Source organism: Neopsephotus bourkii, unplaced genomic scaffold (assembly GCF_033783945.1).
Source record: "Neopsephotus bourkii isolate Nb327-2 ecotype Australia unplaced genomic scaffold, CSIRO-AGI_Nbou_v1 NB_1250, whole genome shotgun sequence".
Taxonomy (NCBI): domain Eukaryota; kingdom Metazoa; phylum Chordata; class Aves; order Psittaciformes; family Psittacidae; genus Neopsephotus; species Neopsephotus bourkii.
In genome coordinates this window covers 5010197-5037488 of record NW_026901735.1, presented here as the reverse complement: position 1 = coordinate 5037488, position 27292 = coordinate 5010197, and the positions used below count along the sequence as shown (strand labels likewise).

The window sequence follows — 27292 nt, the reverse complement described above, 5'->3', positions numbered from 1 at the left end:
AGAGCTTCTGCCTAAGAGCTCAGCTCAGTCTCCCCTCGGGCAGGTTCAAGCCATTCCCCTTGGCCTGTCCCTACAGGCCCTTGTCCCAAGCCCCTCTCCAGGTTTCCTGCAGCCCCTTTAGGCACTGGAGCTGCTCTCAGGTCTCCCCTTCAGGAGCCTTCTCTTCTCCAGGCTGCCCCAGCCCAGCTCTCTCAGCCTGGCTCCAGAGCAGAGCTGCTCCAGCCCTCGCAGCATCTCCATGGCCTCCTCTGCACTCGCTCCAACAGCTCCACGTCCTCTTGTGCTGCTGCCCCAGAGCTGGATCAGGGCTGCAGGGGGGGTCTCCCCAGAGCGCAGCAGAGGGGCAGGATCCCCTCCCTGACCTCCTGGCAGGAAGGTGTTGCTCAGAAGTGATGTGTCTGTTTTGAAAAGATGAATGGTCCTGGGGGCCACTTTGGTTTTGCATTGCAGAGGAGACATTCATGCTATATTGAGAGCATTGCTCCAGAAACTGCAGCTCCCTGCTGCCAAATGACTTTCAGTGACACCATTTTTGGAAGACATAAAGTGCTTGTGCCATCTCCTGCCTGTATTTACCCAGATCTCTGCAGATCGAGTTCAACTTGAGAGTAAGACAATGTAAAGAAGCTCATCCTTCACATTCAGCACCTCTTAAACACCCATAGCACAGGTGTGGGGTGTGCACCAGCTGCAGAGCTGGGGAAAGAACAGCCCAGAACAGTCAAGTTGACAATTAAACAGAGTCATCTGCATTGGCAAGAGATTTCAGTGAGCCTGTCCCTAGTGAATACATACCTGTAATTATGCTGCTATTTTCTGCAGTCCAATGCTTGCCTTATCCTAGACTTGTATTCCTCTGAGGTGTTTGCCATATCCATCTTGCAGAAGAGTCCACAGGAGCTCCAGGTTGGGGTTTGGAGCTGGTAATTTCCTGGCACACCAATTTACCTGCAGGTTTCAAGTTATTTTACAGCAGCTACAGCTTATTATTTGGTGAATAGAATTCCCAAATTCAAGCTGAAATAGATTATCTTCAAATTGTGGTTGAAGAGCTGATTATTTTGAATGGGAATATGCTTTATGATTGCATTTCTTAAAGAAATAAGAACACTGGTATTTAATGTAAGGATTGGCAAGGCTGTGTTCCTGGAGCCCTTGGGTCAGTCCTTGAGCAGCCTATTGAAGAGAAGGGAGGAAATTAGAATCACAAATCAGTATTTCATCATAATGAATCAGTGTGGCCAGAAAGGGAGGACGAAGAGCTCCTGTGAGGCAGAGGAGCTGGTTTGGTGCACAAGCAATCGCATCCTTTGCAAATCAATAGATGGCTCTGTACTGTGCAGTGCAGCCCCTGGTGAAAGGTCAGTACTCCTCTGCAAAACAGCAAAAGAAATACTGGGGGAGCACTGGAGACGTTTGTTTCTGAGTTGTTTTCATGCTTTTTGAGCAGGTAGGGAGATGGTGTGTTATCCTGATTATTCATCAAATCCCAGCCTGGTTTATGTTGGAAGGGACCTGAAAGATTATCCGCTTCCAACTCCTGCCCCAATTCCAACTCTCCAGCTTTCCTGCAGCCCCTTTAGGCACTGGAGCTGCTCTCAGGTCTCCCCTTCAGGAGCCTTCTCTTCTCCAGGCTGCCCCAGCCCAGCTCTCTCAGCCTGGCTCCAGAGCAGAGCTGCTCCAGCCCTCGCAGCATCTCCATGGCCTCCTCTGCACTCGCTCCACTATTCCACTTTTAACAACTTGGAGGAAGACAAAATATTCTTCTAAATATAGGTAGTGTTTGATTTATTTATTTATCTGGGATGCAACCCCCGATATCCCCTTGCAGTTGTTGAGGGTCTTTAACCTGGAAAGAGGCAGGATCCAATGTGTGTATTCTTCCCAAATGTGCTGCACTTCTGCTTTATCTCAAGATATCCACAGTATCAGCTGGGTTTTTTCCAGGCTGCTCTATCTGTGCCTTTTGAGGCCAGAGAACATTCCTGAGCCTTCACAGCAACCTGCTGTTGATGGAGGGGATGGAGGTAACGAAGTGCTGAAGGGCCTGGAGTGTTTCAAGGCAGCACGATAAGGGGCCGGCTGCGCAGTAGCTGCATTCTGTAACTCCTGTGAAAGATGTCGATTAAAAAAGGTTACATGGTGCTTTTCCAGCAAGAAATGGGTTTGGAAAGCAATATTTGATGTTTTTCTTAATGGAAAACTTCATTGAAGGAACACTGGCACTTGCACTGCCAGGCTGGGTCAGTGGGACTGGGACTCATCATTAGGAAGGCTTGCAAAGCCATTTTAGCCTCTCATTAATAAACATACTAAATATGTAAATGTGGCACCCAGTGGATAAGGACCAAAATGAACAACTTGATGATCTTTTGAAGTGTGTAGGAGTGGAGGCAGGGCACTCAGCAGTGCTTGGACCCAGGAGTGAGGTGCAAGCGGGTTCTGATCATAGCCCTGAGAGCTATATTCGTTTCTGTCATGTTGATACTGCAATTGCTACTCTTGCACTTGGGTCTGTAGTGGGGGATAATTATTCAACTGTCTGAGAAGCTAGAGGAGAAAAACCCAAGAGAATGACTTATTATCCTTCCCACCCAGCCACCGTTTGATTACTGCCATGTTCCCTGCAATTATCCACATCAAGTTCAGGATGCTCGAGGAAGGGAAAGGTTGGAAACGTGATGGGAGATGCCATACAAATGGGAGAAGGGAGGGAAAATGCAAGATCTCAGTGTGGTAGGGCAGAAAAGAAGGAACAGTGCATGGAAAGGCCTGTTACCAAATTAGCAGTGAATTGATTTTGTCTTTTTCACCGAGAAGAATAGATTTGAAGGCCAATGTGGTGGACTTGCTATTGGAGAGGGTGTTTTTTCCCAGGCATGGGGTTGGAAGACACAGCTATTTTAAACCTCATGACATTTAATGTACCAGGCTGAGAGCTGGGGAAAAGCTCAAAGGGCAGAACCATGTGGAGCAAGAGGAGCACATTAAACAGGAATTTGAGTCACGTGAAATCATGAGAGTTTTCAACTTACTGGGTGCAGGTGGGAGGAGATGCCCATGGGGTGATGGGTGTGAGGTTTTGAAGGGTGACAGTGGTTTGTTGCTTCCCAAGCCCACAGTGTTGGCATGTCCATTGGGAATGGCCCTTAGGTTTGGGCTAAGCTGATTATGTGGAACCTGTTGTACCAGTATGATCTGTAGCCTGCATTGAAGATATACATGTGTCTGTATGCTTATCTCCATCCATGTGTGTTTGTGGGACCTTTTCATAGATGAGATGCATTTTTCTGTGGTCTGTGCTGATTTGAAAGCAAAATTAGTTGCCACCACATGTGAAACTGGCTCCTTTCAAACCAAAGTGACCAAAGTGGAGATGCAGCAAATGAAATGAGAGTCACAAACTGGTCCATAGAATCCCAGCCTGCTTTGGGTTGGAAGGGACCTTAAAGCTCATCCAGCTCCAACCCCTGCCACAGGCAGGGACACCTTCCACTGGAGCAGCTTGCTCCAAGCCCTGTCCAACCTGTCCTTGGGATTTGAGATCTTAACTGCTATGCCAGTTACTCCCCTTTCCAGTTCAGTCTTAGCTGCAAGGCAGGGTGATCCGGTGGGATCAGTTTATGGAGAGGCTCCTCGAGCCATGGTTTTGATCCCCCTCTCCGTGCCTGTCGGTGCTGGGCTCCGGTGCTGTCCCCTCCTGCTGCTTTGGGAACCTCCTCTCTGGGGGTGGGGAACATTCTGCATCACTTATGACTGATGAAATGTAAACCCCACTTCTACGTCACCTATAGGAAGCCCATTTATACATGTTTGCTTATTTGATTTCAGCCCATGATCAAATCCCTTCCTGTTGGTTGTCAAGGTGAAATGTCTGGAGACTTCACCGGGAGGGAGGAATAAATCCAGTAAACGGAAAATCTGCTTGCACACACTGCGCATTTCTTGACATTGAACTTCTGCTTCCCAAGCAGAGGGAAGCGCAGCTCACATTCCAGCATCATTCCCTAACCCCCATCCTTACCCCTGCGTTCGGGTGCGCAGCGGTGCTGCCCGGGCAGGGATGTGTCAGCAGATTCCCTCTCGGCATTCCCAAGCCATCGCAGCGCTGCTGCTGGAAGCTCCTTTCTTTCACCATCCCTTTGTCCTTACATCGCCTCCCTGTGCTCCGGAGCGCCGGCGGCAGCGGGTGCGTGGCGGGGGGCCGGCGGCCAAGCCCCGGGCTGTGCTCCTGCGGAAGAGCCCGTATTCCCGGAGCCGCTCCGCGTTCCCACCACCCACCCCCTGACGTCTGGATGCACCAGGGAGCTGTGCCGGGTTTGATGGTTAGCGGCGGGATTTAGATGTAAATCTTGTAAAATTCCATTTTATGCAGACACACAAATCGGCTCCGGCTCAAAGGCTCTGGGGGAGCTGCAGCTGCGGAGGTACCTGCTCCGAGGATCTTCCTGCAGGCAGAGCACCTCTCCAGCCGGGCACAGGGAGGGCTGGATGGGCAGATAGGGATCCCATCCAGAAACACAGCCCCGTCCCTGTGCGGCGGGAGTGACGCAGAGCACAGCCCTGCTCCTGCAGTGACCCCTTGCAGGGAGCTTGCAACCCGCTGAGAGCATCGCTGTTTCTTCTGCTTTGGTGGGATGGATGAGCCAGGCCTTTTGCCACGGGGACGGGCTCCCTCCTGCCTGTAACGTGGACAGGGAGCTGGGTCCCTGTTTTCACCCCGGGAATACCATCTCTCACATCCACGGAGCGCAGGAGGGAAGCGAGAGCGGAGTTTCTGCAGCGTCAGAAAACTTTGATTCATCTGCGAAGGTGGTGAATGAAGGAGGGATGTGACCTGGAAAGGATCAACAGGAAAATGGGGATGTTTCTCCAGCTTGGAAAAGGCTTGCTTTTCCCCCCCTCGCCGTCTCAGGATCACTGGAAGGGATTATACAAATGAGAGCAGGAAACTGCAGTCAGGGCTTTGCCAGAAATAGATGATTTTGTCTTTTTCTTCTTGATGGCAGTGAAGAAATATGGGAGTCCGTAGAGGCTGCTCCACAGGCACCCTCACGTTCTGATTGCCAGGTCATTTGCGCTCGTTCCTAAAGTGCCATCCACCCTGCGATGGGAATTGACATGTAACCACAAAGAATAAACTCCTGGGAACAGCTCCGTGCCACTGGTGGAACTTCGGAAGGAAGTTTGGGATCGGTGGGAAATGTGCTGACTCCTTTCGGGCGAGCGGAAGAGGAGCAGCATCGTGGAAGATGTTGAATGTGAATTTTTTACCTAACCGCCGTCACTCGTGGATTTGGTGAGTATTGTTTGGGTTTGGCCCCATTAGAGTAGTCATGGTGGGCAAAAGAGCTGGGAAATGTGTGATTTTACCTCTGCAAATAGCCATGTTAAAGGGAAACGCGGGTAAGGATGCGCGCGTTCCCCCAGCTGCAGAATCTCGGGGTGTTTGCGGGATGTTCTCCGTTTCTCTGTCTTTCCTGGTGGGGTTTGGGTCTTACGATGCACCCTCACAACTGGGGTGTGGAAAAAGGGTGGGAAATCTTGTCTTGCACTTCATTATTTTCACTACAAGGTGTGTATGGGCATACATTTTCCTTTGACGAAGTAATGAGTCACTGAAGCATCTTCTCACTTGGGTGGTTTCATGGTGTTACCTCGGCACCTTCCCCAGCCTCTTGGCAACTCCACTTGCATTCTAAGAAGCAGCCAGAGCTGCTGCTGCTGTTGCCTCTGCTCGGAGCCGTGGTGTTGGGACAGGGGGGATGTGAAGGGAACTCCAGAGGCACATCCCACAGCGGGAACTGCACGTTTGGGTCTGAGACTGCACTGAAACGGGCTTCCCTTTCCTAGGAGGTCAGGTATGAACTCACTGGATAGTGTGATATACATGAGTTGTAATCTGTAATCTTTGTGTGGCTTTGTAATCTACAGTCTGTGATTATAGATAATCTATGTAGTCTATACAGCATCTTGTGAGAATATTCAATATAGAGAGAATTTTCTATTCTAGATAGTCAAGAATATTCCGTATAGTTACATATTCTTACATAGAATTTATTCTGTGTAATCTTATTATTGCTTATGGTGATTTAATTGTAGCTTCCTCTGCATTAGGCTCTGAGATGAACCTATAGCTTAGGGGTTTCTAGGTATGAAATTGTAGATCTTAGTAAAAATGTCAAGGTTCTGAGTTTCTGAATGGTGCTGTAAGGACAGAGAGGTAGTTGTTCTTCTCCAGATCTAGTCTGGTCCTTGAGAAGAGCTGTGTGTTGTGGTGCAGGGCAGGAGAATAGAAAGGTAAATATTAGAGGAGAAGAGAAATGCATCAGTGTGTTATTGGCAGACCTCTGGCTGAAGCACCTGGTAAGAAAGGAAGGAACAGAGTCCATAGAGACACTGAGGCAGCAAGAAGGGAAAGGGAAGAGAGTCCCACTGGGGAAGTTCTCCGTGTGAGGTGCTGGGTGTCCTCCCTTCCCAAGGGCTGGTTCATGTTGTTCTTAGTTAGAAACCCAATGGTGTCTGTCATTACAGTGCATAAACGTCAGGGCTGTGTCTTCCACGCTGAGATGAGGATTGCTCTGTCCCTGCTGCGCTGTGGGTTGGGGTGGGCATTGAGGTCGTTCTCCTCCTGCTGCTGGTTGTGCCAGCCCGGGGGAGCCACAGTGGTGGCTCGGTGCTGCCCAGCACCCTCTGTCCTTCTGCAGGACATGCTTGACATGTGGCACCTCGCTGGTTGGCGTGGCTGTTGTGTGCTCAGGAGGGCAATGGGTGTTGGCAGCATGGGTTCCTACCCAGCCAGAGTGGTCCACTCAGGTGGGTGTGCTCATTTGCCTGTTAGGGTGCTGAGGCACTGGAATGGGTTGCCCAGGGAGGCTGTGAATGCTCCATCCCTGGCAGTGTTCAAGGCCAGGTTGGACAGAGCTTTGGTGATATGATTTAGAGCGAGGTGTCCCTGCCCATGGCAGGGGGGTTGGAAGTGGATGATTTTAAGGTCCTTTCCAACCCTAACTATTCTATGATTCTGTGACCTGACCATGCGACTCTTGCATTCTCTCTGAAGCAGATGTAATGCTGCAGAGAAGCAAGGACCAATGTCATCCAGGTGTCAGATGTCCAGTTGCTGTGCAACACGTTGTCGTGTCAGATAAGCACGTTACCAGTATTTGCATCTTGGTACCAGAGTAGTTCAGTTTCTCCATACACAGATTTATGGTAGGGGAGATTGAGATGAGCTTTTAGGCAGATTTAAAAGGAGAGGATAGGGGTTATCCTATAAAAAATCACTACCTGTGCAGAGGTGGAACTAAAGCATGTCCTTCACCCCATGTTGGTCTAGTTACAGGCTGAGTCTGGCTAATCATGTTTATAACTGCCTGGTTCCTTGTTCAGGGCCTGTGTTGTGGCTAAGATCCACTGCACTGTACCCTCAGGCACTTTGTTCCTGTGCAGTAAATTCTTGGTCCTCTTCTGAGCCCTTTCCTCTTTCCAGCACACACGAGCAAGCTCTTTAAAACTTTGGTGGAAGCATGAGTGTTCCCTAACCTGAACCACCCAAAGTGTGTTCATGAAATGAAAGATACCAGCTTTTCCCATTTCCAGCTCTTCAAGGCACTTGATTCAAGCTGAGATGTTTGCTGATGGATGAGGCTGGGACTATTTCCATCATGTGGTACCGTACGTACTGATTGATTTATAACTGGAGTTTGAAGTCCTCAGGTTTTGCTCTGGGAGTTAACACTTGCCAATATCACAGGTATAAATCAGCTCTTCCTTCACATTGTCTTCTTTTAGTTGGGCTTAGCTGTGACTTGAGATATACTTAGAACAATTTGGTTGTCTTCATGTATTAATTCAGTGGCCTTCTATGAATAGGCAGTATCTCAACAAAGAAATGATTTGTATGCAGAGGGTAGGTTTGAGAGACAGAACTCAGAGATCTGTAGGCACAGTTTAGAAAGAGGAGGCCAAATATTTCTCTTGTGCTCACAAATGGCTGTAGGAAGCATAAAGAATCTGTTGTTGAGATGTGTCTGCAGCAGAGTCAATGCCTGGCTGCAACTGGGGCTTTAACAATCAAATCATGGGCATTTAATTGGGTCTGAGGAACACAGTGTTTGCTTTCGCTGTGTGAGGAGCTGGTTATGGAGGGATCCTGGTGGAGGAATGGTGCTTGGTATTTAGTGACCTTTCCCTTCTCTTCATGCTCTACCCTTTCAAGTTGTGTCTGGCTGTATTTTCATGCTGGTCTTGCGAGGTAGAAGATGAGAGTTTGAACATTAGAGGCTGCTCTGGTCGTATGTACATGATCTCATATTTACATTCATTAGCTTCATTTCCTGTGAAATAATCTATGTAACTTTATTTGGGAGGGAAACTCCTTTTAGCTAAGTCCATGTGTATCTGTGTTCTTCCCTGTGAGGGTGCTGAGGCGCTGGCACAGGGTGCCCAGAGAAGCTGTGGCTGCCCCATCCCTGGCAGTGCTCAAGGCCAGGTTGGACACAGGGGCTTGGAGCAAGCTGCTCCAGTGGAAGGGGTCCCTGCCTGTGGCAGGGGCTGGAGCTGGAGGAGCTTTAAGGTCCCTTCCAACCCAAACCATGTGTGGTGCTAGAATCCTGTCCCTACAGGCCCTTGTCCAAAGCCCCTCTCCAGGTTTCTGGAGGCCCCTTTAGGCACTGGAGGCTTAGGTGATGCTGCCTGACTCTGCAGACAGCTGCTGTGCAGAGCACTCCTGTGCTGTGCCAGGTTTAATATCCTGGATGAGAAGGGCTGGATAAACCAGGGCAACTCCTTGATAAACCCAAAGCACTATGAAATGGGCACATGCGGCTTCCCAGTGCACAGTGGGAACTCATCAGCTCAGTGTCGTGGGTCGATTTCTCACAGAGAAAATTGATTCATGTTTTAACAGCCAGACTGGTAGAATTAACACGTTTTCATATGCTTTCCTTAAAAGATAAAAGCTAAGGAAGCTAAACTGCAAGGAAAGGCTTGTGGCCGTTTTATTTTCTAGGATTTATAGGGAGAGCTACATCAAAAAGCAAACAGAACCATACAAATAACAGGGTGAAGGGGGAATATAGCCTCTAAAATGATTGTTAAATCCCTTTATAAGCCAAGCAAAGATTTGGTGACTTGAGCTTTGGTTGCTGGAATTTTGTATTTTCTCCCCCCAAAATGCAACATCCAGAATTCGGTCATGAGTTTCAGGTGTTATTTCCTTTGCCACCTGCATTTCCTAACACCACATCCTTTGTTAGTTGCACTGAACAAAAATACATGTGTGTATTCTGCAGGTGGCGGGGAGCTTTTGCTGCGGGCAGGGTGAAGCAGCCCTGCTGTGCTGCAGTGTGATGGATGGTGTCTGTCTGAGAGCAGCAGCAGAGCCGGGCAGGCTGGGAGCGGAGCTGCTGCTGCTCTGATTTCAGTGTCCCATTGACGTCACTGGGAGGTTTCAAACCAGCCCAGTATGTCAAGAGAACTTGCACAGAGATGAAACAATGAGAAACTGGGAGCAGGAATAACAACGAGGTTTCCCCCCCCCCCCCCGGGAAACCTTTCCTGGTTTGTTCTGGTTTCGCACCCTTTATCTGCTTGCTGTTTAAATAAATAACACTGCAGTTCTAATGAACCCTGAGGCTCATCGGTGACAAACTGAGCGACAGAAAGGATGAGAAAGGGGGGGCTGCAGGAGGAGACCTGCTGCTGTTACCTGCTGCATCCAGCCTCGTCTGCCCCAGACTGCTGTGCTGGTGGCAGTGGGTTTGCCGGGTGCTGCACACACCAGCTGCAGCCCCGAGAGCTCTGTGATGCTGTGGCTGTGGCCGGTACACCAGCTGAAATGGAGCGTGGCTCATTGGAGCACTGCCCTGCTGAGAGGTACCAGCACCTCCGCCCCGATGGCTGCTCTGTTCCTCCCAAGGTGACTGAATGGCTTTTTAACTGTCCTTCAGACTGTTTAGAATGTCATTTTACAGCACTTGCGCAAAATAAACATGCTATTAACGTTGTTATATTATGTGGAACAGTAGCATTTTGTGTTCTGTGTTATAAACTGCAGATCTTTCTTTTGTATGTGGTTGCCCCCAAAATGACAAAGCAAAGATAGCTCATTGTGAACCAGAGGGTGAGCAGTGCAAGGTTCAAGACAGCAGCTGGGTGCTGACATAAATCATAGAATCCCAGCCTGGTTTGTGTTGGAAGGGACCTTAAAGCTCACCCAGCTCCAACCCCTGCCACAGGCAGGGACCCCTTCCACTGGAGCAGCTTGCTCCAAGCCCCTGTGTCCAACCTGGCCTTGAGCACTGCCAGGGATGGGGCAGCCACAGCTTCTCTGGGCACCCTGTGCCAGCGCCTCAGCACCCTCACAGGGAAGAGCTTCTGCCTAAGAGCTCAGCTCAGTCTCCCCTCGGGCAGGTTCAAGCCATTCCCCTTGGCCTGTCCCTACAGGCCCTTGTCCCAAGCCCCTCTCCAGCTTTCCTGCAGCCCCTTTAGGCACTGGAGCTGCTCTCAGGTCTCCCCTTCAGGAGCCTTCTCTTCTCCAGGCTGCCCCAGCCCAGCTCTCTCAGCCTGGCTCCAGAGCAGAGCTGCTCCAGCCCTCGCAGCATCTCCATGGCCTCCTCTGCACTCGCTCCAACAGCTCCACGTCCCTCTTGTGCTGCTGCCCCAGAGCTGGATCAGGGCTGCAGGGAGGGTGTCCCCAGAGCACAGCAGAGGGGCAGGATCCCCTCCCTGAGCTGCTGCTCATGCTCTGGGGATGAGCCCAGCACACGGAGGGGTTCTGGGATCAAGCACACCCTGAAGCTGGGTCATGGAACAAACCTCAGGTCAGTAGGAACCCAAAATTCCCTATATTCCTTCCGCAGGGTCCAGATTTCAAACCCTGTTTTCATTGTGTTATTCACTGTTTCCACAAACTGCCCAGAGGTTGACTTCTCTGCCAGTCAGTTTGTAGCTGAAAGAAATCTTTATCCCAGTTATTAACCTCTGTTAAAGAGGTTTATGTAGGAAATCCCGATAAAGCTTTAGAAACAAGAATCTGCATTCCTAAGCCTGCTAAGATATGAGAGTGGGAAAAGCCCCAGAACTTCTTGGAACTGGTGAGACCCATTTTTGCATTCCTTGGAGCCATGGCTCATGGAGCAGTGGCTGAATGCCCAGCATCCCTGCAGGGACATTCCCACAGCACGAACCCAAAGCCTGGGTCAAGATCAAGACCTTACCCTGTAGAACTGTCCATAGTCGTGTTGCTACCTGTTCTTTAACCAAGTTTCTCAGCTCATTTGCTTTAGGGCAGTGTCTGACATCCCAGCAGAGCTCTGCCTGTCACCTTTGGGACTCTGCTCAACAGCCCAGCGCTGAAAAGGCTCCAGTTAGTGCTTCTGTGCTAAGCCTTGCTTTCAAAAGAGCATCAGTGGGTGAGTCAGCTGTGAGTGTTTGTCTGGGGAAGGGCTGCTCCCTGACTGACACTGCTGGGGCACTACTGCCAAGTGAAAGTTAAACCTTGAAAGTGATAGCCTGTGATGGAGAGGGGGGGAAAGAGAAGCAGCAAACGCAGCCTGCAGCCTGCAGCCCGCTCTGACAGAGCCGTCGGTACTGCGGGAGGAACGTGTTCCCATCGTTTTGTTCCTGCAAACAGCTCCATTTCCAGGCAAACTAAATGCTGAGGAAGTGACACAGGGTGAGGTACAGCACGCACCGAGCTCAGGCCTTTGCCATAGGGAGTTCTGAGCAATTGCTGCTGTGTGTGTCCCTCCGAGGTGTTTATACCCACTGTGCCAAACAGTGTAAGGGTTCATGTGAGCTGGAACAGCAGAAAATGAAACTGGAGCATTGTGACGCGGTTCATGTAATCCTGAAACTTTATAGGAACTCTCACAGCTCCTCTTTCATGATGAAAAACTGCTATTCTTTCACTTTTCTTTCTGTGTTTGCCTGGATTGTATATCATAGAGCCGTAGCACGGGTTGGGTTGGAAGGGACCTTAAAGACCATCTTGTGCCAACATCTTCTCTTCTTAATAGCAGAGTCCATGTCCACATCTGACACTTGTGTTATAAACACAAGTTTGATGCTGATACAGGGCTTAAACCTGCCCGAGGGGAGACTGAGCTGAGCCCTTAGGCAGAAGCTCTTCCCTGTGAGGGTGCTGAGGCGCTGGCACAGGGTGCCCAGAGAAGCTGTGGCTGCCCCATCCCTGGCAGTGCTCAAGGCCAGGTTGGACACAGGGGCTTGGAGCAAGCTGCTCCAGTGGAAGGGGTCCCTGCCTGTGGCAGGGGTTGGAGCTGGAGGAGCTTTAGGATTCCTTCCAACACAAACCAGGCTGGGATTCTATGAATAACAGAATGTAAATGAGTGGAATGAATACATCACTTGCTGCTTTAAGTGATACAATATTGGGATAGGAACATAGAGAAAGCAGAGGACTGGAAAAAGCAAACAGAGTATGTTTGTAGAAACACACAGGTAGCAGTCTAGACAATTGCTTCCACAGGATTAAAATCTGTCATCCTTAAAAGCCTCTTAAAAGCAGGTTTGTCACAGTTAAAGCAGCAGAGATTGTATTGCCTGTCCTGGCTCAGAAGCTCTCTTGATTTCAGCGGTCTGGCCCACTGTCAAAAGCACAAGCATGAGCAAAACACAGCATATGTGATTGGTGGGTTTGTTTATGGAACTAAGAGTTAGGAGAGGAACTGAATTTGATAGACAGTATATATTTGCCTTTTAGAACATGAAATCCAACTTTGAGGGTTCCGGTTGACTCCTGTAAGGGGGTAGCTGCAACACAGCCAGAAAACCGGCTGTTGGCTGAATACGGGAGTGGGTGGTCCAGGAGCATCACTACGATCCTGCAAGGAAAAGGCTTCTTCAGGGAGCCTGATATTTCCTAGCCTGGAGGAATTGATATCTGCAGAGAAATGAGCACTCTGTCGTCTGAAAGCTGCAAAAATGCCAAATCAATACTTGGTTTCCTGCATACCAGTCAAGAAGGGGAGGGAGGCGGGCAGCAGCGTGGTGGTCCTCCAGGAGGCTGGCAGGAAAGGCACAATGAACTGAGGGATGCTGAGAATAACACAAGAACTAAGCTGGCAGTCACTGTGCAGTCTGGAAAAGACCATTGGGTGTAGCAGGCTCGGTATCTAGGGCAGCAGCTGACGTATTTGCAAGGAAATCACAGCAGTTGTTTGGAAGTTCAGGGTTTAAAGCAGAAAATGAGGCAGATTCAGCAGTGCAGTGACCTGCGGGAGCTGCATGAGCAGGGGGCTTTGGGGCACTCACAGACAGACCTCTGGGCCTCAGAGAACCTTGGACCTAGCATAAAATGAAAATAGCTGTTTTCCTAAGAGGAATGGCTGAAGAATTAGTGACTGGTAAATCTGAAGGAGCAGCTCAAGTAAAAAGTAGAAGTATCTTGAGGTGGTGGCGTGTTGTCAGTGTTTTATTGTCCAGTGAGTACTTGATGTTGCTTGGAGATTGAAAAAAGAGTGTTTTCGCTTATAATACACACTAGTTATTTGTGTAATGCACAAGGAGAGGGTTTTACTCAACAAAAAGTAAACTTTGGATGTTCCAAATGTTCTTTGCCTGCAGAAGAGGAGGCTTCAGGGAGACCTCAGAGCAGCTCCAGTGCCTAAAGGGACTGCAGGAAAGCTGGAGAGGGGCTTGGGACAAGGGCCCCATCCCTTGCAGTGTTCAAGGCCAGGTTGGACACAGGGGCTTGGAGCAAGCTGCTCCAGTGGAAGGGGTCCCTGCCCATGGCAGGGGTTGGAGCTGGAGGAGCTTTAAGGTCCCTTCAACACAAACCAGGCTGGGGTTCTGTGATTCTTTCCAGGAAACATGTTGTGAAGGTAAAGGGTGCAGACTTACTTAGGGATGTGCATAAATACCAGCCAGTGAAAGAACAGAACGTGGTTGGAAATGAGGTTGTGAAGTTGGGAGGGATGGGGGGAAGGCCTTTCCTGGTCCTGTCATTCTGTCAGTCTCCCACATGGCTATGTGAGGATGTACCCTACACTTCCCAAAGGCTTTTGGTATTCACTGAGAATGGCACCCAAACCCCACTCAGGTGTGGTCCATCAGCACAGACAAAACCTCCATCAAGTGATCAGGTATTTAGTAGAGGAAATGGGGGCTGTTTCTATCAGATATTTGGAGGCTATCAGAGCAGTTTTCTAGCAGGCCATCTCTAATGGTTTGTACCACCTTGTTTTGCATGTTGAATTGAGCTCTGTGCACTGTTCCTCTTTAGCTGGGAAGGCAAGTATGTTTTAATTAGTTCTCTTTCTTTTTGATAAACTGTGGCACTCACCTGTACTTGTTCCCTTATGCTTCTATGAAGCTGTGTGTATTTTCCCCTTGAGATGGCATGTTCTAGCTGCCAGAACCAGGAGGGTGTGATAAGAAGTCCTTGCCTGAAACCCCTTGTGGTCAGTGTATGCAGATCTATGCAGATGCTAATCCTGTCTGAGGGCGAGCAGACACCTTCAGGGTTGGCATCTAAAATCACTGCCATTGGGTGAAGCATTGAACATCTTTTGTGGTTTATGCTATGACCACATGAATCCTAAACCCCCAAATCTGTTTCATTTAATAGTAAGTCCCTCGTGGCTAATTTTGTATGCAGTACACAGAGTAGCAGGACTATTCTGGGATATGATCCCAGTAACAGTGGTGAGTCATCAGCTGCAGCAACAGTAATGATATGAGGATCTATTTATTACTGCTCTTCTAAGCTGTGAGCTCTTCTAAGCAGTGAGTTCATCTAGAAATTATGTAATTATTCCTCCTGGATGATTTCTCTTATCGGTTTGTAATTACAAAATATTCTCAGAACACTTTTGTGTTTGGAAATTAAGTCCTCGGGATGACTTAATGGGAGAAGAACTCGGAGATTAAATCTTACCTTGTTTGTATTCATTTCTTTCGACTTGATCAGTAATACAGTGTTCTAGATGTTGTTGCATAGATTTCACCTTTTGTTTTGCTAAGCTGTTTAGTGCATCGGGCCCTGGTTTGTGAGTTTATAAGGCAATGTTTGGGGTGGAATCATCTGGGCTTGGAAACTGGTGGGAGGGGAAATTCCATGGGGAGTCCGTGGCTCTTTGTTCCTTGGTGGGAGAAGGGCTGATGCTGTGAGTGTTGGAGTTGTCTTTATCCCATTCCAGCTGCTGGCATTCCCCAGAGAGGGATGAGGAGATCCCAAAGCTCTCAGGAGCATGTGCTGCCACCCCAGTCCTCCCCGGCTGGTGCTTCTTTTCACAACAGCCTTCCCTGCCAAGGGCTGGGCCCTGCCTGTTTACCCAAGGAGCAGCAGCACGGGAGCTACTCTGCAGAAGTGAGAGGCAAGTTGTTGGCAGGATCCTTCTCCTACGGGAAGGTGGGTGTTAAAGCCTCTCGGAGGGCCCTGGCACAACCTGGCTGTCGTGAGAGCCTGGCACAGAGAGCTCAGGGATGCTGCTGGCTCCCAGCGCAGCCCTTGGACCCCACTGGAGCTCCTGGGCGGCGTTCCCAGCCTGTTGTATCCCTTTCGAGCAGTGTGGGAAGGCTGTTTCTTCTTGCTGGTTCACACCAGCTTGCACCCTGTTCCTACAGTTCCTTTTTAGACATACACAGTACTTGTTTTCAAGTTCTGCATTGCCAGAAAGCATGGGGAAGCCCCATACCTATTTTAGATGGTCACTTCCTTAAGCTCTCAGGCTATCAAAGCATTGCTGTGCCTGGATGTGCCCACACCCTAGATGCAGATACCCTGGTTTACCCTTTCTCTGTGATTTTATAAGTCTTTCAGTTGGCTCTTTCATCTCCTTCCTGCCCATGCCAGCGTGGCTGTGTTGGATTTCTGGGGTCTGTACAGACAGGGCTCACCATTACCCCTGCAGAGACATGACTCAGCAGTGCCTCACGTCCTGATTCACACCAGCAGAGGAAATCATCATAACAAATATGCTCAGAATTAAAGCTTCAGGTATGTTGTTCAGACCAGTCATTGTCTGCTAGCTATGGGTCTGCTGTACCCATCTCTGCATGGGCTACCTCACCTGGGTGGCTTTGGCAGCTCAGAAGGACCACTGGGTCTTCCTGGTGTCACTGGAGGAAGCTCCAGGTACTTCTGATGATGTCCTCCAGCTCTCAGCACAAAAGGAGTCTGGAATCCTCCCCTGATGATGCTCTTTGGGAACACATCTGGAACCAGACCTGTTTCTATACGCTACCTGACTTGTTTCTGGTCACATCAGCCAGTGCCTGTTAGCAATGACTTGAGGTGAAAGGAAACCAAGACATCAGCATTCACTTGGGCAGTGTTTGATTGCCTGCTGTGTTTCTAAGCCTGAATCATCGTGCTTTGCTTGTGGCTGTTGAACACCAGGGAAATGGCCTCAGTACTGTCGTACATCATGTGCAGGGTCGTGTCAGAGCCAAAAGCTCCTGATCCTTGCTCACTTAGTCATGTTCCCACCGCTGTTTCTGCCCACCTGAAATGTCAAGGTACACTTGTTAATAGTAGGTAGGTGTCAAGTTTGTCCATGGAAAGTTGCCATAGCACTGAGGTTATTTCTTTTTGCCTTCGCCTAGAGCTGAGAAGAGGCAAAAAAGCTTTATGACAGACTTCAAAGCAGCCCATGTGCTTCCTGGTACCTATGGGAACAGGAGATGCTTTCGTGTTTGTCCCCAGCTGAAATCCCATTGGGAAATGAGTCATGGCATATCCAAGAAGTACATTTTGGTGTGTAGGCAGGGACATTCCCAACCACAATTTTACTGGCAGTTTTGTCACTTGCAGGAGCAGATCCAGGGCATTTTGGCATAATCTGACCAGGGACAAGACGGAGCATGAAGCAGTTTCTCTGTAGAGTTGCTGTATTGGTGCTGGATATATTTAGCAGTGATTCAAAGGGGGTAGATTAAAAAAGGCAAAGAGAGGAACCTGTTGTATCTTGCCGTGGGGAGCTAGAGGCAATGGGTCTGCCGGGTGCCAACAGGGCACTGAGTCAATGGATCTATAGAGATTGTTCCCCCAGTTCCCCTTTCACGGGCTGGAGGAAGGAGCCATGATGCAGCTGAGCCCATGGGAGAGGCCTGTTCTCTCTGCAGCAGTTTGTTAATGTTTCCCAGATGTTTGCAATCTTCATATAAATAGATAATAATTCATCTTGGTGGGTGATCAGGGAATTCATTTCCCTGTAGCTGTATCCTCGCTGCTGCCTGTTCCATTGGCTGTAGGTGGAGGTGATGAGCTGGTGTTGGCTTCATGGCACCACAGCACATGAGGATGGAGGGCTGCAGCTGCGATGCTTAATGGAAACCAGTGCCTGCTCCTGGGCCTCCAGAAAAGCTTAAAGTGGGGAAAGAAACCTGGAGAGGGGCTTTGGACTGGGGCCTGTAGGGGCAGGCCAAGGGGAATGGCTTGAACCTGCCCAAGGGGAGACTGAGCTGAGCTCTTAGGCAGAAGCTCTTCCCTGTGAGGGTGCTGAGGCGCTGGCACAGGGTGCCCAGAGAAGCTGTGGCTGCCCCATCCCTGGCAGTGCTCAAGGCCAGGTTGGACACAGGGGCTTGGAGCAAGCTGCTCCAGTGGAAGGGGTCCCTGCCCATGGCAGGGGTTGGAGCTGGAGGAGCTTTAAGGTTCCTTCCAACCCAAACCAGGCTGGGATTTAAATACTGGGTGAGGTGAGTTTCCCACTCTGCCTCAGTCCCAGTGGTCTCAGTCCATGATCCCGGGTCTTTGCTCTTTTGGGAGCCATCCCATCAAGCTCCTTATGCAGTGTATGGAGCCCAGATACGGGATCAGTGGCTTGGTGTCCCCTGCTCACCTGTGCCCCTGCAGTGAGCCAGCTCAGCTCCATAAACCCATGGAAAACTTGCATTGCTTGGCCTAGGGTGAGCGTTGTGTTGGTGAGGGGAGCTGGAGCTGAGCCCTGGAGAAGCTTTACTACAAAAGCACCAAGGGAAAGCTCTTGCAGCCAGCTGGAGGAAGTGCAGCCAGGGATTTCTTATAAATCATCTCTCCTTCAGCTGAAGTGAGAATCCCCACACACGTCAACGCTTCCCGACTCCTGTGAAAGCCCCGTGGGCGCTGGAGCTGGGTGACATCAGGAGGAGAAGGGATGAATTCACACGGATGGTGACGTTGGTGATCTGCATTCCTGGGTCTTCCGGCTGAGCTGTGCCTTGCAAAGCAGAGCAGAGAGAGGCTGAGCACCCGGAGGGGTTCAGTGTGTGTCTGCCTTGTGATGTGAGTCTGGTTTTGGGACCGGGAGCCTGTCGGTCTCCTAAACAAATGTTTCTTGCTAACCCTTTCTGGTGGGGAGGAGCAGAAAATAAGAGGTTGGTTCTGGGTGCTGTCCTAATCAGTGGCCAGTGAGTGTGGAGTGCATTGGGTCAATGAGTCCATGACAAGAAGCTGAGTCCTTCCTGGCTGTGAAGAGCCACTGTGTGGTACGTGCATATGGACTGCAGAGCATTTGAAAGGAAGCTCACCACTCATAGGCACAAACTAGTTTCTGTCATGCAAAAAAGAAAGCAGAGAGGGTGCCCCACAGGTCCAGGGAGCATCATGCTTGGCCATCCTGTGTCTCCAAGTCACTTTCTACCTCCCATAGGGCAACCTGGCTCCAGAGGTCTGATGGCCAGCCATGAGAAGAAAGGCAGGGTTAGAAGCTTCTTCATGACACATTGTCTGCTCCTGAAGTTACAGATCTCTTGAGATCAGCGTGCTTCTTGGTGCTGCCTCAGTGAGGATACTGACATCTGGTTGGAGTCCTGGTGCTGGACTAAGCTGTCAAGTCCATCATAACCACCTTGGTAGGGTCATCAAGCTCCGTGTTGTACAACACTGGCTCTGGGAGAGTGAGCCTGCCTGGCTCCGGTTTGATTTCATCTATCTGTGGTTAGAGACACTCATGAGAACAGAGATTTACTGGAGCAAAGTGGCCACAGGGGAGATGCTGTGCCTGGATCTGGCACGTAGAGTGGGGCTTTCCTGAAAATCTTGGGAATAAATACTAGCTGAAGGAACAGACATCTGTGAGTGAGGTTTTGTAGTGGGTATAGATCTAAAGTCCTAGTTCACTCAAATCACAAAAGGCTGCCTATGGTTTTTCCCCCTCTATGAAGGTAGTTGCTGTTTGTAGCCTGGAAGAACAAGCTGACCCCCTTTTGCTTTACTGCAGTGAAATGAAACAGTGCTTGAAGAACTGTTTTATTACCCTCTCCACTGACTGCAGCTTCCCCAGACCAGTTTCAGCTGGAGCAGAGGAAGCCCAGCTAAGGAGGTCAGCTGCTGCCTGATGCAATATTACCTATTTATTTCAGATTAGATGTGTTAGAAGTGGTTTCTGGCAAAAAGAAAAGGAATCCATGTTCGGGAGGAAACACGGAGAATTGCCAAAGCTTTAGCAAGAGCATCGCCTTCAATCAGGTCTGGCATGTTAGTACAACAGTGTGTGCAAGTACAAATAGGGTGCTGCTGACGTACATCAGCCGCGTCGCTGAAGGCATGGCTGGAGGTGCTGGGCCTGTATGCGTGTGGACAAGGAGCATTTATAGGGTAAGGGATGGAGTTCCTAAGAATTGTCCGTCCCCCTCACATGATGCTTTGTTTTCCTTGTCAGCACTCCCATAAATAAACTCTGGAGTTATGTCCTCTTCAAAAGAGGTGTAATTCTGGATCTCCGGTGCTGCGGAGCCAAGTCCAAGGAAGGAAGCAAGCTCTTGGCATCAGTTGGGATCTCCAGCCCAAACTCTCCATCTCTTTGCTCCTCTAAGTCACGGACTTCCCAGTCAAACATTTTTATTCAGTTTAATCTTACGTGGCTGCATTTTCTCTTCTGTTATTAAAAAAAGGAAAAAGCTCTCATGGGCATGAATGAGGGTTTATGTAATAGGTTGCAATGGCTCCATCAAAGCCATTGTGCTCTGTCTTGTGAACATCTATTTAATCAGTGGTTTTAAAAGACCTTGTTTGTGCCAAGTGATTTGTCTTTCTTAGGCAGCAGCAAGGGTTTCATACTCTCCTGAAGACAGAGTGTAGCCAGTCTGGCTATTCCAGGCATGAGTGCTGCTTTGGAGCTGGCTTTGTGCTGGAAAGAGGTTCAAGTACTAAAGATGCCATTCAGGTGATTACGGAGCCGCTGCAGGAGTCAAAGCAGGAGCATTGCTCAGATGTACTCTGCTCTCTGGCGACCTCACTTGCAGCACTGTGTGCAGTTCTGGTGTCCCCAGTACAGGAAGGACATGGAGCTGTTGGAGCAAGTCCAGAGGAGGCCACAAGGATGATCAGGGGCTGGAGCACCTCCTGTATGGAGACAGGCTGAGAAAGTTGTGTCTGTTCAGCCTGGAGAAGAGAAGGCTGCGTGGAGACCTCAAAGCAGCTTCCAGTATCTGAAGGGAGCTACAAGGATGCTGGGGAAGGGATTTTTGTTGAGGACTGTAGTGATAGGACAAGGGGTGATGGGTTCAAACTGAAACAGGGGAAGTTCAGGTTGGATAACAGGAAGAAGCTCTTCCCTGTGAGGGTGCTGAGGCGCTGGCACAGGGTGCCCAGAGAAGCTGTGGCTGCCCCATCCCTGGCAGTGCTCAAGGCCAGGTTGGACACAGGGGCTTGGAGCAAGCTGCTCCAGTGGAAGGGGTCCCTGCCCGTGGCAGGGGTTGGAGCTGGAGGAGCTTTAAGGTCCTTTCCAATACAAACCAGTCTGAGATTCTATGATTCTGTTACTTCTGTGAGAAAGCACTGGGTTTTATTAACTAATCTGTTAAATTCAAGTCAATAGGCAGCTCGGTTATTCTTGCTCACATTTTCTACATCTCTGATTCGCTTGAGCAGCCATACAGGTCATCATTGTACTTTAGGGTTTAGGCCAACTTTTGATGTCTTGAAGGCACCCAGGAGGTTTCAGCTCCTGCTCCCAAGGAGAGCTTTGCTCCCTCAGCCCTTACCGGAGTCGCAGGTAGGGGCAGTAAGGAACAGCTTGGTCCTTGCTGCTGCTTGTCCAGTGTAGGGAGAGTCATGGGGGGATGAGGTCCACCAGCATGTTCATGGTTATGTTCTCAGGCTGTCTCAGCCATCTGTGGCTTTTTGCTTCCACCTCAAGCAAGGTAGTGGAAAGAGATGGGATTTAATTCTGGCTTTGCTTACTGGGACAAGTGGAACCCCTGAGTACGAATTCAGGCAGTATTTGGTTCTGTGTGTGGCTGGTGAACAGCACAAGAAAGGTTGTCTTGTTAGAATAAATCATTACAAGGGTAAAAAGCCATAGTGAATAAGATGTTCTTCTACTGCTAATAAATCTTTGCACTTCATCAGGGTGACTTCTACACGTCTTCCCAGCCTGGCACTTGCCACTTTCCTCTCTGCCCTCTGTTACTCAGTATGCTGCCCGCTCTCCCTTGCCCAATTAAAGCAGTACCTTGGCAGAAAGCAGAAATCACAAACCATTGAGGGCTGACTGCTGAGCACAAAAGGGCTTGACATGAGGGTTTGTTCCCAGCTGCATCTCGTGGCACCCAGCTATCTTGTTTGCTCTTCACATGACTTGCCATCAGGCCCTCGATATCTGTGTGGCATTTTCTGTCCCCTTGGTCAGATGTTCTGCTGGGTTATTAATATAGTGTCACATTCTATTCTGCCTGAGTGGGGTAAAGAGAATTCCCTGTTGTTTGTCTCCCACCCTGGGTCTGTATCTTGATCTTTTCCAGACGCTCCCGGCAGACAGATAGCACGTGGTCCTGCTCAATACAGGACTGATGCATTTCTTGGCCATCATCCAGTTCCAAGTACATCAACACATTTGCAGCAAGGTTTCCTAACCTGAAAACTCAGAACTGGCTCCATCTCTTATGTAAAGAAAGGAAGGAGCTGGATTTCTGTTGGAGTTCAGCAAAAGCACAGAGAGCAAAGGAAGGGTTTCTGAAACTCCATCCCTGGCAGTGCTCAAGGCCAGGTTGGACACAGGGGCTTGGAGCAAGCTGCTCCAGTGGAAGGGGTCCCTGCCCGTGGCAGAGGTTGGAGCTGGAAGAGCTTTGAGGTCCCTTCAACCCAAATCATTCCAGAGTTTGGTGATTCTATGATAAAAGTTTGTACTGAGCTAACAAAGAACGAGCAGGCAGAGGTAATCAACAACCAAAATGGTGCCAGTAAAACAAACTATTGACCATGTGTGGGACAGCATTCAGTGTTGCAAAACCCTAAAACAGTGTGCACAGATGGGGATGGGGGGAAGGATGCCTCAGGTGGAGGAGGGAAGAAATGTTTGACTTCACCAATGAAACACATGAAAGGGAGCTAAAGCAAGCCAGGGCCAGCAAGATCATGCACCCCGACACCTCCTGCAAGGAGAGCTGCGTTTGCTAGATCACTGCTGGCCATATACTTTCAGTTGGAAAGATGGATTAAAGTCAGCCTGTTTAAACTCAGATTATATCCCAGCAGGAGACTGGAAGGAGATTTAGCACCAGCCCACAGCCTCCCACCCCAGCTCAGGCATCTGCTTCTCCAGCCCAAGCCAAGATAGAATCCCAGACTGGTTTGGGTTGACAGGGACCTTAAAGTTCATCTAGTCCCAGCCCCCTGCCACAGGCAGGGACCCCTTCCACTGGAGCAGCTTGCTCCAAGCCCCTGTGTCCAACCTGGCCTTGAGCACTGCCAGGGATGTGTTCAAGTCCCACAGGCCCTTGTCCCAAGCCCCTCTCCAGCTTTCCTGCAGCCCCTTTAGGCACTGGAGCTGCTCTCAGGTCTCCCTTTCAGGAGCCTTCTCTTCTCCAGGCTGCCCCAGCCCAGCTCTCTCAGCCTGGCTCCAGAGCAGAGCTGCTCCAGCCCTCGCAGCATCTCCATGGCCTCCTCTGCACTCGCTCCAACAGCTCCACGTCCCTCTTGTGCTGCTGCCCCAGAGCTGGATCAGGGCTGCAGGGGGGGCTCCCCAGAGCACAGCAGAGGGGCAGGATCCCCTCCCTGAGCTGCTGCTCATGCTCTGGGGGTGCAGCCCAGCACACGGGGGGGTTCTGGGATCAAGCACACACTGAAGCTGGGTCATGGGGAGCTTCTCCTCACCCAACACCCCCAAGTCCTCCTTGGAGCTGCTTTTTAGCATTACAATAAACCACTCATAGTGTCAAAGCTCTGAGTTCAAGAATGAAGCTTTTACTATGATGATGTGAGTCGTAAAGTGGAATCAGATGCACTGATTTTGTGCCATGCCTACACATTTCTGCTTATTCATGCCGAAATCTTCACTTTCTGCATTATTAAATGGTAATCAATTGTACAAGTACTCTGCTCGTGTTTCTTCCCAGTCTCCAAGTGTTTGTGGCTGTACTGCTGCACTGTTTGCTCTTACTGGCCTTGATGATTTATAGCTGCATTTAATATATTCCTAGTTTGGGGCTGCAATATATTTTGCTCTTTGCTCCCACGTCTCTACTTCTTTTGAACAGTGCAGCTTTATGATTTGTGGCAAGTGACTCCAAACTAGGGATTCCAGCAAGTGATTTTTCAACATGAAACAGAGCTTCTAAGGGATCACTAATTAAGGAAGATCAAAATGAGCCCTGAAGCAGGTCTTAGGGAGATTTGCAGGTCTAAGGAAAATAACCGTGTTATTAAACGATATTTTGGGTGCCAACGGGGCGCTATCTGCTTTCACATCAGGGAAATAAATCCTTCCCGAGAGGGTTTTAGAACCGCGGCGCAGAGGAGTTGGTTGAGGTGCAGCATGTGAGGAGGCAGTGTAGGAGGCCAGCAGCAGCCTCATGGCACGAGGATGAGCTGAGGTAGGACTTGAGCAAGGAGGTAGCTTGGCAGTGAGATGATGCAGACTGTTGCAAGCACAAACAGGCTGTAGAGGAGTCACAAGGGGGTTGTGAAACTCCAGGTAGGGGATGTGGCAAGCTGGGAGTTTCAGCTGCATGGTAGGAGCCAGGAAGGGAGCAGAGATCCCTGCGCTGGCTGGGAGCGAGCGGGAGAGCTGGGATGAGAACTGCGTTGATCTGAGCTGCTGCATGCAGGCAGGCCCCATGGTCTGAAGGTGTGCTTTGGATGGAGGAGAAAGCCATAAGAGTGCTAGAAAGGCTAAAGGAAAAAGAAAACCCAACCCCCAGATAATGGATGTCATACATAGTGGGTAATAAAGGTTGCCTCCTTCTGTGTCAATAGCAGGCAGGTCTTCAAGGACCAACATCCTGAGCAAAATCCATATAAGCTCACCATTTGGCATAAACTGCATGAATTCTGATGCAGATCTTCTGCCCTGCCTGGCTTTTTGGGCCCATAGTCACTCCTATAGAAGCTTTTGCCCTTGCTCCCCACCAGTTCTATGTTCTCCCCACGCTGTAGAAGGTTTTCCATCTGCTAAATCCCATTTGCTGGCCAGAGCTATAAAAGCTCATTTCAGAGCATCTGGTTTGATAGCAGAACATAAAAACCTACGTTTTAAATTCACTCTCTTTTGCCCCCTCTTGTTTTCAAACAGCCTGAGGAGGATGGGAGGGAGTGTGGGCAGGCAGAGCGTGTCACTGCTGCTTGCTGTGAGGCTGTGCAGGGTGTCCCTCCCCGCTCGCTAACATCAGTAAATGTGCAAATGTATGGAAATCCTGTGTTGTTTGTGCCTTGTCCTTGCTGTGTGCTGAGTATGGGTGATACATGGAGTTATGGTAGCTGTGTTGGTGGCAGAGGTGATGCTGGAGGTGTCTGAGTGAAGCTCAAGTGCAGCTGTGGGATGAGCCTTCTCCTCACCAGGCTCCATCCTGCAGTGTTGTAGTCAATGATGCTATTAATCCCACCAGTAATAACATGAAGTTGTTGTTTACCCCCATCACTCCTACAGGAAAGCTGTTCAATGATCTGCCTGCTCTTGAGGCAAAAGATTTCCCTCTGATTTCCTGCCTCAGTTTATTCATGTCCGGTTTAGACCTGCTTGTTCCTGTGCCGGTGTTGAACTTTAGTTTGAGGACCTTGTCTCCTCTGCTGGCCTTTGCCCCTGGTCCATGTACAGAAGCTGGGCATCATCCCGCTTTGGGGGGTCAGCAGGATCAATGAGCAGAGTGGCTCCAGCCTTACCATCATAGAATAGCTTGGGTGGAAGGGACCTTAAAGCTCCCCCAGCTCCAACCCCTGCCACGGGCAGGGACCCCTTCCACTGGAGCAGCTTGCTCCAAGCCCCTGTGTCCAACCTGGCCTTGAGCACTGCCAGGGATGGGGCAGCCACAGCTTCTCTGGGCACCCTGTGCCAGCACCTCAGCACCCTCACAGGGAAGAGCTTCTGCCTAAGAGCTCAGCTCAGTCTCCCCTCGGGCAGTTTTGTTGTCTGTCCTATTTCTCTGCACTTGCTTGGCTGCAGTGATGGCAGAAATACTGTGAGTGCCATTGGAGTAGTTGTAGCAAACACTCAGTTGAAGTTGTACTAACCACAGGGTATTGGTACCCTGGAAGGAGGTGCTGTTTCCAGCCATCCATTGGGTCCATGTGCCAAGCCACTTAGAGTAAACCTGCAGCTTTGCCAAAGGGCCAAGTTTTTCCACCCTTAATACTCTGTCCTCAGAAAGTGCCAGCTGGCTGATGCTCTTGATTTGGATGAGGCTCCTCTTGCATGAAGTTTGTGCTGGGCCTGAAAGGATCACTAACAGCCATAAAAAAGATTGTCCTTGCAGTGGCATCAGTGTACTTTGCCATTTGGTGTGTGCAGTGTCTTTGCCTGTTGATGTAAGAGATGAAGAGTACAGACAGTTGAAAGATGTGAAACAAATAAGGTTTTGCTGAAATATACCCAACCGGATCAGTTATTTATGGGAGGGCCGAGTCTCCAAAGGATTTAATAATCCAAATACCATCTTAGGACATTGCATTGTCTTCTTGCTGGCAGGGAACATAGACACAGATTATGGTGTTAAATCCAAAACCCAAGTCAAATAATGACTTTATGAATCACAGTGGAAAGCTTTGGTGCATTTCTCAATGCAGCAGCTTCCCACGCATCCGCTGTTGGACTTTGGGGTGTCACAGATGGGCATCAGTGCAGAAAATCTGACTCAAAGGCTGCCCAGTTCAAGTAAAATGGACAAATCCATGGGTTCTGCAGCTCGTTACAATGATTGTGGCTGTATTCCTGTCTCCAGCCTGTTTGACAGCAGATCAGAGCAGCTGCTTGATTTGTGGCTGGGTGATGCAGCCGGATGGAGTTAGGGCAGAGCAAAGCGCTCGCCAGCCTGTCTGAAAAAGCAGAAGTGGCTCCTGGGGTTGTGCCAAGCGATCCTGTTCCTGAGGGCAGGGTGAAATAAGCCATGACTCTGGCTGGCCACCCCCTGATGCTCCGGTTCCATACCGATACGGGAACACTTCCCTGGGTACTGGAAGCAGATGCTGTTTGCTGTGTGGGACCCTTGAGGCTTGTGCTATTGGATGTGCTTGCCATTAGTGCACTATAGGCTTTGGGAAGAGTGCTAAGTGCACATTATACTTACAAAGTATAGGAGGTGCTTTAAGATGTATTGATAAAAGATTTAATATATGGCTGTGTCATAGACTCACAGACCAGGCTGCTCACTGGAGCAGCTTGCTCCAAGCCCCTGTGTCCAGCCTGGCCTTGAACACTGCCAGGGATGGGGCAGCCACAGCTTCTCTGGGCACCCTGTGCCAGCGCCTCAGCACCCTCACAGGGAAGAGCTTCTGCCTAAGAGCTCAGCTCAGTCTCCCCTATTTCATCTTAAAGCCATTAAGCTTCAAGAAGGATGTTGCCTCCTATGGAGGTGTCTTGCATATTGGGAGAGTCTGTGAAATGTCATGGTGTTTCTACGTAGCTGTAAAAGCTGAGCTGACACTGAGCAGAGCACAACAGCTGGGGCAGACAGGGATAAATACTGTCCCATAACTTGAACATAAATGTCTGTGCTGCAGAACATCACTGTTTTGTGGAGCAGGTGATGCCAAAATCCAGCAAGTGTCTACTGAGGAGCACTGTGCTGTCCTAGTGCCTCCTGAACTTGTGGCCACCAGCATGCAACTGCACAGCCAGCATCCTTCCAGCATGGAAAAGGTGACAGTTCTCCCTTCAGAGTGACCCATCCAGGTCCTTCAGTGCAGCAAAAACACAGCCCATGTGCCAGAGCAGAGCTGTGTCCAGCTCTGGGGCAGCAGCACAAGAGGGACGTGGAGCTGTTGGAGTGAGTGCAGAGGAGGCCATGGAGATGCTGCGAGGGCTGGAGCAGCTCTGCTCTGGAGCCAGGCTGAGAGAGCTGGGCTGGGGCAGCCTGGAGAAGAGAAGGCTCCTGAAGGGGAGACCTGAGAGCAGCTCCAGTGCCTAAAGGGGCT

The 27292-nt window shown here is 49.9% G+C and overlaps 1 protein-coding gene across 4 annotated transcripts in view; it reads left to right on the top strand.

Moving 5' to 3' along the window:
• The window catches only part of PDE4B (phosphodiesterase 4B), a 222592-nt gene that overhangs the window by 123061 nt on the left and 72239 nt on the right, over window positions 1–27292 (top strand). The window contains exon 1 of one of the 4 annotated variants that reach the window (XM_061364886.1): window positions 4243–5299. The exons of the other annotated variants lie outside the window; for them this stretch is intronic. Within the exon in view, the coding sequence (XP_061220870.1) occupies window positions 5253–5299 (47 nt within the window). The 5' untranslated portion in view covers window positions 4243–5252. Of the gene's footprint in view, window positions 1–4242; window positions 5300–27292 lie in introns of those variants that run through there. 4 annotated transcript variants of the gene reach the window in all.